The sequence below is a fragment of the Garra rufa genome, chromosome 9 (assembly GCF_049309525.1).
Source record: "Garra rufa chromosome 9, GarRuf1.0, whole genome shotgun sequence".
NCBI lineage: Eukaryota > Metazoa > Chordata > Actinopteri > Cypriniformes > Cyprinidae > Garra > Garra rufa.
In genome coordinates this window covers 44,602,270-44,615,412 of record NC_133369.1, presented here as the reverse complement: position 1 = coordinate 44,615,412, position 13,143 = coordinate 44,602,270, and the positions used below count along the sequence as shown (strand labels likewise).

General features: G+C 32.8%; 1 protein-coding gene across 1 annotated transcript in view; it reads right to left on the bottom strand.

Annotated features, from left to right (window-relative positions):
• cers2b (ceramide synthase 2b) overlaps nt 1–13,143 on the bottom strand; it is a 35,298-nt gene that overhangs the window by 4,583 nt on the left and 17,572 nt on the right. Inside the window, exons 2-9 of the mRNA XM_073846813.1 lie at nt 11,367–11,540; nt 9,713–9,830; nt 9,522–9,640; nt 7,003–7,060; nt 6,858–6,908; nt 4,862–4,954; nt 2,357–2,485; nt 592–698 (exon numbers count right to left, since the gene is read on the bottom strand). Of these exons, the coding sequence (XP_073702914.1) occupies nt 592–698; nt 2,357–2,485; nt 4,862–4,954; nt 6,858–6,908; nt 7,003–7,060; nt 9,522–9,640; nt 9,713–9,830; nt 11,367–11,539 (848 nt within the window). The 5' untranslated portion in view covers nt 11,540. The remainder of the gene's footprint in view (nt 1–591; nt 699–2,356; nt 2,486–4,861; nt 4,955–6,857; nt 6,909–7,002; nt 7,061–9,521; nt 9,641–9,712; nt 9,831–11,366; nt 11,541–13,143) is intronic.

Below are 13,143 nucleotides of genomic sequence, written 5' to 3'. Positions count from 1 at the left end.
AATGTTTTTTGTTTACAAACAGATACCCAGTTCTTTCTTTTGATGTTTTGTATGTTCAGATATTCATATAACAAAACATATACAAATTAATACCTAAATAGGGACATAGTACTATACTTAAAGTATGATGTAAAGTCCACTTAAAGAAAACTTACGAGTATACTTGCAGTATAAAACTACTAAACTAGTAGTTTACTGAGACTATACTTTAAAGTATTTAATTAGTACACTATCAGTATATATAAGTTCACTTTTAGTGGACTTGCAGTACAAACTAAAAACATAGGTGTAAACTAGTTGTGAACTCTAAGTTTACTGCTGTCATACTTAAAAGTATACTTTCATATACTAGAAAGTGGGCCAATTTAGTCCTAAGGAATATTGAAATAGTGCAGTTAAAAGTATACTACTAGTACACTGATATTTGTCTGCTTACTACATAAAGTATACTTAAAATATACTTGAACATACTTAATAAACTTGAATTGTACATCTTTTTGGCAGATCATAATCAGATCTGAAATGGCATGTTTGTTTGATGACAGCATTTGTGTGGAGGGAGACAGAGAGAGATACGGATGAGATGTGTACCGGAAAGGGAAGATGATGAGGCGTGTGATGATGAAGATCACAGCGAACAGGATGAAGATGTAGTTGCATGCGTTCTTCCATCTCGCGTAGTTAAACATCTTAGCTGACTGAGAGAGAGAGAGAGAGAGAGAGATGATATGAGGGGAAGAAACTGATGTGTACAGAAGTAGGAGACAGACGGAAAGGGGTTTTCTACTGATACAGCATCCGATTTCACATCATCTGTACTGTACACCATGTCAGACTTTTTTTAGGCCTATTGTATTGCTGTGATCAAAGCTGAATTTTCAGCATCATTACTCTAGTCTTTAGTGTCACATGATCTTTCAGAAATCACTCTAATATGCTGATTTGCTGCTTTACAAACATTTATGATTATTATCAGTGTTAAAAACAGTAGTGCTGACTAATATGTTTGGGTGGAAACCGATGCATTTTATTTGATTCACAGATGAATAAAAAGTTCAAAAGAACAGCATTTATTTGAAACAGAAACCTTTCGAAACATATAAATGCCTTTACTGTCACTTTTGATCAATTTAATGTGTCCTTACCCAATGAAAGTATCAATTTCTTTTCAAAATACCAAAATGACCTACTATATGTGCAAAAATGTGCTGTGACTGTATACTATACCTCATCATTTATTGTGTTGACAATATTATTATTATGCCTCTATCTCTACTTAACTTTTGTTAGAGAGTCAAACTTTTCTTTTGTGGAACACTAGGTATTTTAAAAACTGTTGATAACAATGCTGTTTTGGTTACCAATGACTTTCATTGTATGAACAATTTTTTTTTCTCCAAATTATTAGTTTATGTAAGGCCATTGTGGCCAAAATGTTTATGTATAATAAATTTTATGTTAAATCAAATAAAATATTTCTTTCGAAAGCTACAATTTGTAATATCTACCCAATACTTTCTCATTTGACACATTAATAGCTTTAAATAATTTTTTGTAAGTACTTTTATGGTCAATTTTTTTTTTTATTTGATTAATTAATGGACACATCATAGTATAAACCTAAATGTGTTAAAACGATGGTAAAAACAGTAATATTGTGAAACATTATTATAATTTGAAATAGATGTTTTCTACGTGAATATCTGTTGAACTGTAATTTATTTCTGTGATCAAAGCTGAATTTTCAGCATCATTACTACAGTCTTCAGTGTCACATGATCCTTCAGAAATCATTCTAAGATGCTGATTTGCTGTTCAAGAAACATTTCTGATTATTATCAATGTTTAAAACAATATTTATTGTGTAAACTGTAATACATTTTGTTTTTCAGGATTCACAGATGAATAGGGAGTTCAAAAGAACAGCATTTATTTGATGTCTTTATGTTTATTTTAAAAATTAGAAATGTCTTTACTGTCACTCCTGATCAATTTATTAGGCCCTTGCTGAAAAAAGTATTAATTTCTTAAAAAAATACAAAATAAAAATCAGTTTAGCCTGAAGTGCACATTTTCTACATCCATAAAATACTGAAATGATCTACAATATGTGCTGTTAATACTATATCTCATAATTTATTGCACAATTTTACATTGTTCTTTCCAGTGAAGTACATACTTTAAGAGCATATATCTGCATGTAACCTCTAAACTTGTCTATTGTGTTTGACAATATGAATATGAGGCATAGACGTCCCATTATGCCTCTGTCTCCGCTTAACATTTGTTAGAGAGTGAAACGAGATGTGTAAATGTGTGAGATGTTGTCAGATGTTTGTGTGGTTGTTTTTCTCACCTCTAGCAGATAGTCGGCTGAATCGTGCATGAACATGATGAGCGTTCCTGCTCGGATGTAATTAACACACCAGGAGAAGCTGATCAGCATGATAGTGGCCACGTGATGAATGATCTGCTCTTTGAAGTCCTGCAAGAGACGGAGAGAGATGCTAATATCATTAAAACAGAAATCCATCATGGTGTCATTAGTTCATATTTCACACAGCTTTACATTTGTATATTATGTATTCTTTTCGCCAGAGGTCCAGTTATAATGCTACTCAAGATGTCTGTCATAATTTAGTATTTATAATGTGCTCAGTTTTGATTAGGCTATTATCAGTTTAAGGGCAGTGTTGCCAGGTAACCGTAACATACCAAAATACACCTCCAAAAAATAAAATTAAATAGAATAAGTTTAACTTTTTTCATTTTGAAAAAAAAAAAAAAGATAACGATATCGCCTAACCCTGAACTGCAACTTTCAATTTTAATAACATCACATTAAGTGGAAAAAACAAGTCCAAAAATGCTTATAATAACTAGATCTGGCAACACGGCCTTACTCACAACTCTGGAATTTACATGCAAACACTCAAATGAGGAGTTATGGCTATGGCTAATTTGTCATTCAGAGAACTTCATATTTTATTTTTGAATATGCAAATTTTACAAAGGCTTTTTTTTAAATAATTGCAAATTAATAATAAATCAAAATTGATTGTTTTAAATACAATTTATAATTTAACTTCAAATTTTTGCATTTTGAGACAATAGTTTTCATAACATTTTGATTCAGTTTTTATTTTTACATTTACCCCATATAATAATATATAATAATAAATAATATTTTTTTTCTCACATATAACAAACTATATTAATTCAGTAATTAATAAACTAACTAAATATAGCTTCAAAACATACAAACTTTGAATTAGGGCTGCACGATTATGACAAAAATCATAATTGTTGATTATTCCCTTTAAATTGTAATTGCGATTATTAATTACGATTAGCACAATTTATATTGATTGATGTTTTAAATATCTTTACACCATTGTTTGAAGCAACAGCATGCCATAATTTTACATAAAAATAAAAAAAAGCACTCTTCCTAAGATACTTTTGGTATTGTTTTACTCGTCACCATAAATGTGAACGATACATTGGTTTGGTTTCTTTAAATAATAAAAGAAAAATATGCAATATGCATAGGGATATGCCGGTATCAATGTTCATGTTGTGATTAACTGATAATGCTTTTATCACAGTATACGGTATTATCATGATATTGAAATTTATTTGCAAAAAAGTGGTGTCATAATACAGTATAACAGGTTTAATAACTACTTTCTTATAACTAAAATAACTGAACATTTAAATACAATAAAGCAATACACAAAATATATAAAGTAGGGCTGTACGATTATAACAAAAATCACAATTGTCGATTATTAATTACGATTATCACAATTTACATTAATTGATGTTTTAAATAGCTTTTTACTATTGCTTGAAGCAACTGCATGCCATCATTTTATATAAAAATAAAAAACAAGCTGAAAATACCTTCTTAAATTACTTTTATTGCTTTTCTTGTTGCCACAAATACATTTCTTTAAATAAAAAAGTAAAAATATGCAATATGCACAGGGATATGCCGGTATCAATTTACATGTTGTGATTAATTGATGATGCTTTTATCACAGTATACGGTATTATCATGTTATTGAAATTTATTTGCAAAAAAGTGGTGTCATAATACAGTATAACAGGTTTAATAACTATTTTCTTATAACTAAAATAACTGAACATTTAAATGCAATAAAGCAATACACAAAAAATATATAAAGTAAAAAAAATGTACACAGATTAAAGCGCAAAAGAATTATAAAAACCAATAGGTATCACTTTACAATAAGATCTCTTATTTAATGCATTAATATTCACAATGAGCAATAACTACACAAGTTATTAATCTTTGTTAAAAAAAATACAACTTTTAGTTTATGTTAGCTCATTAAATAACACAGTTGCAACTTTTAACAATTTGTTATTAAATATTGGAATTACCTAAGATTAATGAATGTTTGGAAAAAAATGTGCATATGTGCATAGCCTAATACGTCTAAATATTGAAGTATTCTGATACTGTGATCTTCCCAAAGATTTAAACATATCAGTTATTTCTCTTCATATTGTTTCTTTTACAAATTGAGTGGTTCAGATCCATGTGAAATCTAGTTCTCTTGCAGAAGAATAAGACATTTTTGTAGCTACTTTTAATGACTCATTACTGAAAGTAGCACATGGAAACATAATCTAAACATCTGTCATCAAGCTCACCGCAAAAACAAAACAGCCTGCAGTGATTCCCAACATTAGCTGCTGCTTTGAATACTGCACTGCTCAAAAACTGAAGTCCGCACGGATTCAGTGTTTGAATAAAATGATTCATTGAGATGCAAAGATGAGGTTTGCAATGGGATAATGGTGAAATAATGATGACTAATGGCAGACTTACTTTACGTTTGACATCAGATGCCACACTGAAGAGAAGGGAGGTGTAGAAACCCAGTTCCAGCATGTAGTACCAGTACTGAGACGGCAGAAGTGTCTGAATGAGAGAGAGAGACAGTTATTAAAAGAATATTGCTATTACTTGATCACATTTTTTGAGTAGAAGTGGTGATATGACCAAAATCTTTACCAAGAAATGAATAATTTATTTGTTTGTGGTATCATGTATTATGTTACAGTGCCTTGCAAAAGTATTCATACCCCTTTCCACATCAATCTACATCTCATACACCATAATGACAAAGCACAAAACAGGTTTGTAACAACTTTGCAAATTTATTGGAAATAAAAAACGGAAAAGATTCTGTTGCATAAGTATTCATACCCTTTTCTGGGACACTCGAAATTTAGCTCGGGAGCATTCATGTTGCTTCTAGATGTTCCTACACTTGGAGTGGAGTTAAACTGTGGCGAATTCATTTGAATGAGTCTGATTTAGAAAGACACACACCTCTCAAGGCAATGATCTAGGGAAGAGTTCAGAAACAAATCTGCTGCATTGAAGGTTGACAGAAGCATTCTCCATAATGGAAGACGACTGGAACAACTAGGACTCTAGAAAATGTCCAAGCTGACAGAGATGGAGAGGTGAAAAGGTGAGGCAAAGAATGGCAGATAATTGCCAAATGCAGATGTGCAAAGATGCTCACATCAGACCCAAAAAGACTTGAGGCTGTAAAGCTGCTTCAACTATGTACTGAGTTAAGGGTATGAATACTTATGCAATCTACTTATTTCAGTGTTTTATTTTTAATACATTTGTAACATTTGCAAATGTGGTTTTTGCTTTGTCATTATTATGGTGTATGGAGTGTATATTGATGTGGGGAAAAACTAATTTAAAGCAGTTTAACGTAATGCTGCAACAAAACAAAACGGGGAAAAAATAAAGGGGTATGAATACTTTTGCAAGGCACTGGAAATTCAACTCACAAATGTTCTGTGTATTATGTAACCATGTGAGAATGATTTTTTAATAAGCAATATTTAGATATGAATTATTATAGGATTTATATTCTACAAAAGAAAGGTACTAAACCATTTGCCTTGTGAAAAAGAAGCGTGCTTAATTGTATTGAATGTGCACTGTAGTATACTTCAATTCGTAACAGTATATTTTATACTTTTTCAAATGCATACATTTTAGTTATCCAAAACATTTTGGGGTTTTCAGAATGATAAATTATTTAAGACGAGACACTGAAGGTGAATAGGGTAAAAAAATAACTAATAGTTATCGCCTTACTTAACCAGGTGATTGATTACATTGATAATTGCAAAAAAATTTTGTATTACAAGTTTTCTCAAATGTTAGGTTTAAATATAAAAATGAGACATTATTTAAAGAAATATGCACTAAGTTGCATACATTTCAAGTACAAAAATCTAAACACTGGATGAAGTCAGTTTCAAAATTCTTGTTTATTTTTCTTTTACATATTAGAGTCAAAATTTTCTCATTTCGTCACAACATAGACAGGAAACACTATTTTTTACAATTTTTTGAGGAATAAAATGTATAAAATCAAGCAAATTATTTATAAACAAATCCCTCTGTAAAAAACTTGTAGATAATATGATATTAATAAAATAAATAGCCACATACATAGAAGTGTGCTATGTTATGATCTCAAATTAAAAGTTTTACTTTTAATTACATTTTTTTTTTAAATCATCATATAATATTTTTGCTTTAAAGAAGTTCACCTTTTTTTTGATGTGTTGACTAACATACTAAAGCACATGTAAAGTACACACCAGTGCAACATCTTAGTCTTGGCTATGGAAATGCTTAGTTCTTATGCACTGAATGTGCAGTATGTCCTTTAAATATGTTTCAAATCATTGTACATTTACTACAGTATACTGTATTTGTTACAAATGACAAGACCCCCATCAGAAGAAGAGCAGCTCAAAATGATGCTATGTTTTGAACTCACCAGAGTGGGGAAACCTTTCCACATCTCCTCCAGATCATACAACCAGGGTTTCTAGAGAAAGATGCAGACAAGACAGATTGTGTTATGCAATAAATCAGCACAGGAAATAACAGAGATAAAACAAGCTGAAACTGCAAAAACTTACGTCTATTAGTGCAACAAGACCACCGATGAAGGCCAGAAGATAAATGGCGAACCTCCAGCTACAAAAGAGAAAAAAAGTTAAGATTTGTCTAGCTAACTAAGTCCAGTTAAGAGGAGACACTGCAGGCAAAAACAAAGTTATTTCATGCTCCAGTCAAATTTGAGATTTTGGGCTTTTTGGTTTTTCAGACTCGTGGAAAGAAAACTCCCAAAAGACACTGTTAAGTGTTTCTTTTATAGCACTTTATCTATTTGTGTCAATAGATTTCAATTGCAATACATATTTTTAAAGGGTGTTTTCTCAAAATGAGTTTTTGTCTCCTACACTGAGCCATAAATCTCCACTTCAGCAGCACTTACACACACCAAACTTTACATTTTTTATTCCTGTCTATATTATGAAGGTTTTTACAGAGGGATTTGTTCATATATAAGTTGCTTGATTATATACATTTTAAAAATATAGCGTTCTGTCTCTTCTAAGTATTTTCTGAATTATGGAGTAACAAATATGAGATACCCAAAATCCCCTCTGTAAATACAAATATGTGTCAAATATGCCAAAAATAGAAAAAATCGTGTTTAGATTTGTGTACTAGAAAAATGCGCAAATTGGTGCATATTTAATTAAATATTGCCTCACTTGCATATTTATTTAAACACTTTAGAAAACTTGTAATACAAAAAAATTGTTTGCAATTATCATTGTAATGAACTGGGTTAGTAAGGCGATAACTATTAGTTAATTTTTTTACCCTTTTTAACCGCATTCTCTCGCCAGCTGTCAAGATGCCGAAACTAAACTGTTATGGGGGGAAACAATCTTTTTTCCATTGACTGTCTTTCATTAGAAGTGTATACATTTTTTCCAGCATACAAACAGAAATTTTTTACTTTATTTGTGATGCACCAAAAATCAACAACAAAACATATTTAGCTGAAAAACTATTTTAAAAACAATGCCATTTATTAGTGTTTCTCTAATGGCACATTTTGATTGTCAGTGACTATTTCATGCACACAATTAGGATAAACTACAAATCAGGCAAAGTCTGCTGTGTGGACACTACTGCTGGATTAATAATATTGATTTCTCGTTTTTAATCAGTCTTCATTTGGACGAACCAAGATCTTTTCAGTTGATCTGTAAACAAAATTCACAAAACTTTATTTTTAGTACATTCCATCCAATAAAAACAATCAGCTTTGTTATTTTTGAATAACATATGAAACAATGTTTGATCTTTTATATTCTGTTCATTTTATCATGAAATACAATCAATAAATATTGTTTTTGCACTCTTTAATGTGCCTTGACAGATCGCTGTAGCCTCATGTGGACTGATCATCTCTTCCGCTTTACTACTAGTTATAGTGGGAAATAAACATGAATGAACATCAGAAGGTGTTGAAAGCAACAGAGCAATTGACTTAGTTCATAGGTTAAACTTTATTTTCAGTTTCAGCTAAATAGAAACTTTAATTATCAGTTTCTGTTACGGTTTCTGTGATTTGTAAAAAAAAAAAAAAAAAATCTAATGTAATTAATCACTAATTACCATAGATTTTTCACAACCACTTTATTATTTGACAAATTTCTTTAGGATGTGAAAAATGTGATATGGTCTTACATATTTGTGACTCTGGACCACAAAACCAGTCTTAAATAGCATGGGTGTATTTGTTGAAATAGCCAAAAATATATTGTATGCGTCAAAATTATAGATTTTTTTTAATGCCAAAAATCATTAGGATATTACGCAATGATAATGTTACATGAAGATAATTAGTACATTTCCTACAGTAACTATTAGTAATATGCATTGCTAAGAACTTCATTTGAACAACTTTAAAGGTGATATTCTCAATATTTAGATTTTTTTGCACCCTCAGATTCCAGATTTTCAAATAGTTATATCTCGGCAAATTATTGTATACATCAATGGTAAGCTTACTTATGGAAAGTGAATGATGTATAAATCTCAATTTTAAAAAAACTGACCCTTATAACTGGTTTTGTGGTCCAGGGGCACATTTAGTCACTAGCAAAAGATTAGAGAGCAGCGAATCAGTGACGTTTTGGGTTCTGAGTTGTGCACTATTAAGATGAATGGCAATGATACACACTGAGATCCTCCTTGGACCCTATGCTTGATTTAAATGCACCATTTCTTGCCATAGAATTCAATGCATTATTCTTTTTAAGACCTGTGCTGGAAAAATGAGCAGTGCAGTTGTCCTCCAAGACCAGGATTGAGAAAGTCTGCGTGCGAACAAGCCTTTAAAACTTTTACTAAACATATGAATAATTTAATAAGTGTCAAACAGCAGTAGGAACACTTCAAAGAATCTGACTTCATCTTTAGCACTTCACTTACAGAAACCACTGCCATAAAGCACCATTTAATCTCATACATCAGCAGCTAAAGCTCATCTCGTAGGAAACGGTCGATGGTAACGGGACTATAAAGAGTGCTTGTGAGGAAAGTAGCAAAGTAGCTGCTGGAGTGTTTTTTTCACCTGGCCTCACAGAACTTCTTGAGAAGGTTGGGTCTGTCTTGATTCCTGCGCCGCCTGAACCAGCGCTGGACTTGTCGCTCTGTCCATCCCGTCTGCTTGCACAGTTTCTCAACTGAAGTCTACAGGGCAAAAACACTGTAAGAGCTGGTGTGGACTAGTCTTATATTCATGTATAAGAGTGGTTTACGCACCTGTGTGGGGTTTTTAGTTGTGTTGCAATAGTAGGACTCCAGTGTGAGGTTGTGTGTAACTCGCCGTCTCGCCGTTTCCTTCAGACCCAGCAAAAAGGCTAATGGTGTAGCAACATATCTGAACAAAAGAAATTCATACTTTTATTCAACAAGTGACAGTAAAGACATTTGTAATCAGTGTTGGGGGTAATGCATTACAAGTACCGCAAGTTACGTAATAATATAACTTTTTCTAAGTAACTAGTAAAGTAACGCATTACTTTTTAATTGACAAGAAAATTTCTGAGTTACTTTTTCAAATAAGTAACGCCAGTCATTTATTGATTAAAAGCTCTCCTGTCCCCATGTTGAGAGAAATTGTGAGTAAGATGTTACTTTAGTTTTAGAATAAATGTGAACATGCATTAATTCATCTCACTCACTAAAAAAAGATAGTTTTCCTCAAAATTTATAACAATGAAACACTGAAATTCAACGCAAATCTGCAATAATTAAATGTTAAGTAATACAAATATCCTTTATGTATATAATCCCATTTTATTAAGCGATGTCTTTGCTGCCGACCTTCAATGATCCAATTCATCCATACTAATAAGAAAAAATTACTCAAGATAATCTAACATTTGTTTCCTTTTTTTTATTGCCGAAGAGTTGACATTTTTTCTTCTGCGGTCTACTGTACAGACGTCAATTTACTTTTCTCTAAGCCTGAGGCTTTTGGTTTAAAAAGGCTTTTACATTTGCCAAAAATAGAACTTTTTATATTAAAAACAAACAAGCAAGCCCTGCCCAGTGTAAAAAGTAACGCAATAGTTACGCATTGCTTTCCATAAAAAGTAACTAAGTAATGTAATTAGTTACTTTTGAGTGAGTAACTCAATATTGTAAGCGTTACTTTTAAAAGTAACTTTCCCCAACAGTTTATAATGTTACAAAAGATTTCTATTTCAAATAATCTGATCTTTTGAACTTTCTATTCATCTGTGCATCCTGAAAAATAAAATGTATCACAGTTTCCAAAATATGAAGTGTTTTCAACATTGATAATAATAATCAGAAATGGTTCTTGAGCAGCAAATCAGCATATTAGAATGATTTCTGAAGGATCATGGGACACTGAAGACTGGAGTAATGATGCTAAAAATTCAGCTTTGATCACAGAAATTAATTACATTTGAACATATATTTACATAGATAATAATATTAAACATTTTTTCTGTATTTTTGATGAAATGCAGCTTTGGTGACTTTTGGTCTGTGCATTTTAAATGATGTTTGATATGTTGAAATGGACTGTTCAGATCAATTAATGATTAGTGACTCAGGCAGCTTATTATAGTTCTAACCAGAATATGTAACGATGAACCTATTTCTGCCTCTTGTTCCATAACTTTGAGTTTCACAGTAATTAAAAATTCACAGGATGACTGAGGAAGCAAGAGATGATGTGAAGAGACAGCTCAGGATTAGAAAGGGAGAGAGAAATGTGAGCATGACGCAGGGAGAAAAGATATTAAAGTTTGAAAAGCGAGAGACAAAAAGCACGTGGACACGTATAAATAGAACTAAAGATCTATTTATAAACAGGCCAGACAGAGGCAGAGGGAGAGAAATGCTCTGCATGGAGTTAAACACAGAGGAAGCTTTGACCCACCTCTCAAAGACCTGTCGAATTAGAAGAAACAGGACGGCGATTGGCAGCGCCACCCACAAATCCCGTGCTTTCGCGTAGACTCGCCCATCACGGTCCTCCAGATCAGCCCATCCCAAACCCTCAGGAAACCACAGATGCTCCTGCCAGAACACTTCACTCAGCCACTCCAGCATACTGCAGAACAAACACACATGAGATACAGATATGCATTTGAAAGACGCTTTTATACAAAATGACTTACACTGCATTCATGGTATACATTTTATCTATCTATATCTATCTATCTATCTATCTATCTATCTATCTATCTATCTATCTATCTATCTATCTATCTATCTATCTATCTATCTATCTATCTATCTATCATCCATTCGTCATCCACCCACCCATCCATCATATCAATCTGTCCATCCATCCATCATCTACCATCCATCAATTCATCCATCCATCCATCCATCATCCATCCATCCATTTACCATCTACCCACCCATTCATCAATTCATCCATCCATCCATCATTTACCCATCCATCCGTCGATCCATTTATCATTTACACATCCATCTATCCATCACCCATTCATTCATCCATCCATTCGTCGATCCATTTATCATCTACACATACATCTATCCATCACCTATTCATTCATCCATCCATCCATCCATCCATCCATCCATTTATCATCTATCTTTCCATCTATCCATCATCTACCATCCATCATCCATCCATCCATCAATTCATCCACCATCCATCATCCATCCATCCATCAATTCATCCATCCATCCATCATCCATCCATCCATCAATTCATCCATCCATCCATCATCCATCCATCCATCCATTTACCATATACCTACCCATTCATCAATTCATCCATCCATCCATCCATCATCCATCCATCAATTCATCCACCATCCATCTATCACCATGTATCCATTCATTTGTCCATCCATCCATCCATCCATTCATTCATCTAATTATCATCTACCAATCCATCTATCCATTCATCCATCCATCCATCATCTACCCATCTGTCCATCCATCCATCATCTACCCATCTGTCCATCCATCCGTCTATCCATTTATTATCTACCCATTCATCCATCCATCCATCCATCCATCTGTCTATCCATTTATCATCTACCCATTCATCCATCCATCCATCCATCCATCCATCCATCTGTCTATCCATTTATCATCTACCCATTCATCCATCCATCCATCCATCATTTACCCATCCATCCATCTGTCGATCCATTTATCATCTACACATCCATCTATCCATCATCTACCCATTCATTCATCATCCATTCGTCGATCCATTTATCATCTACACATACATCTATCCATCACCTATTCATTCATCCATCCATCCATCTGTCCATCCATTTATCATCTATCTATCCATACATCCATCCATTCATCATCTACCATCCATCAATCATCTACCCATCCATCTATCCATTCATCCATCCATCATCTATCCATCCAACCATCCATCGATCATCTACCCATCCATTCATCATCTACCCATCCATCTATCCATTCATTCATCCATCCATTCATTCATCCATCCATCCATCCATTTGATTAAAAAGCATGTGAAAGGAATGCTCATAGGCCAGACTTGCCAAAATTTTCTAACAATAATAATTATTGGAATTACTCTGAAATCAATCTGTTTCTTCCCTCTCAGAGGAAACAGACATATGAGTAACATCCAGTCTGAGCAGCTACAGGTACGAAACAACATACATGATCTGGGTGGTTGCCGAGGTGTT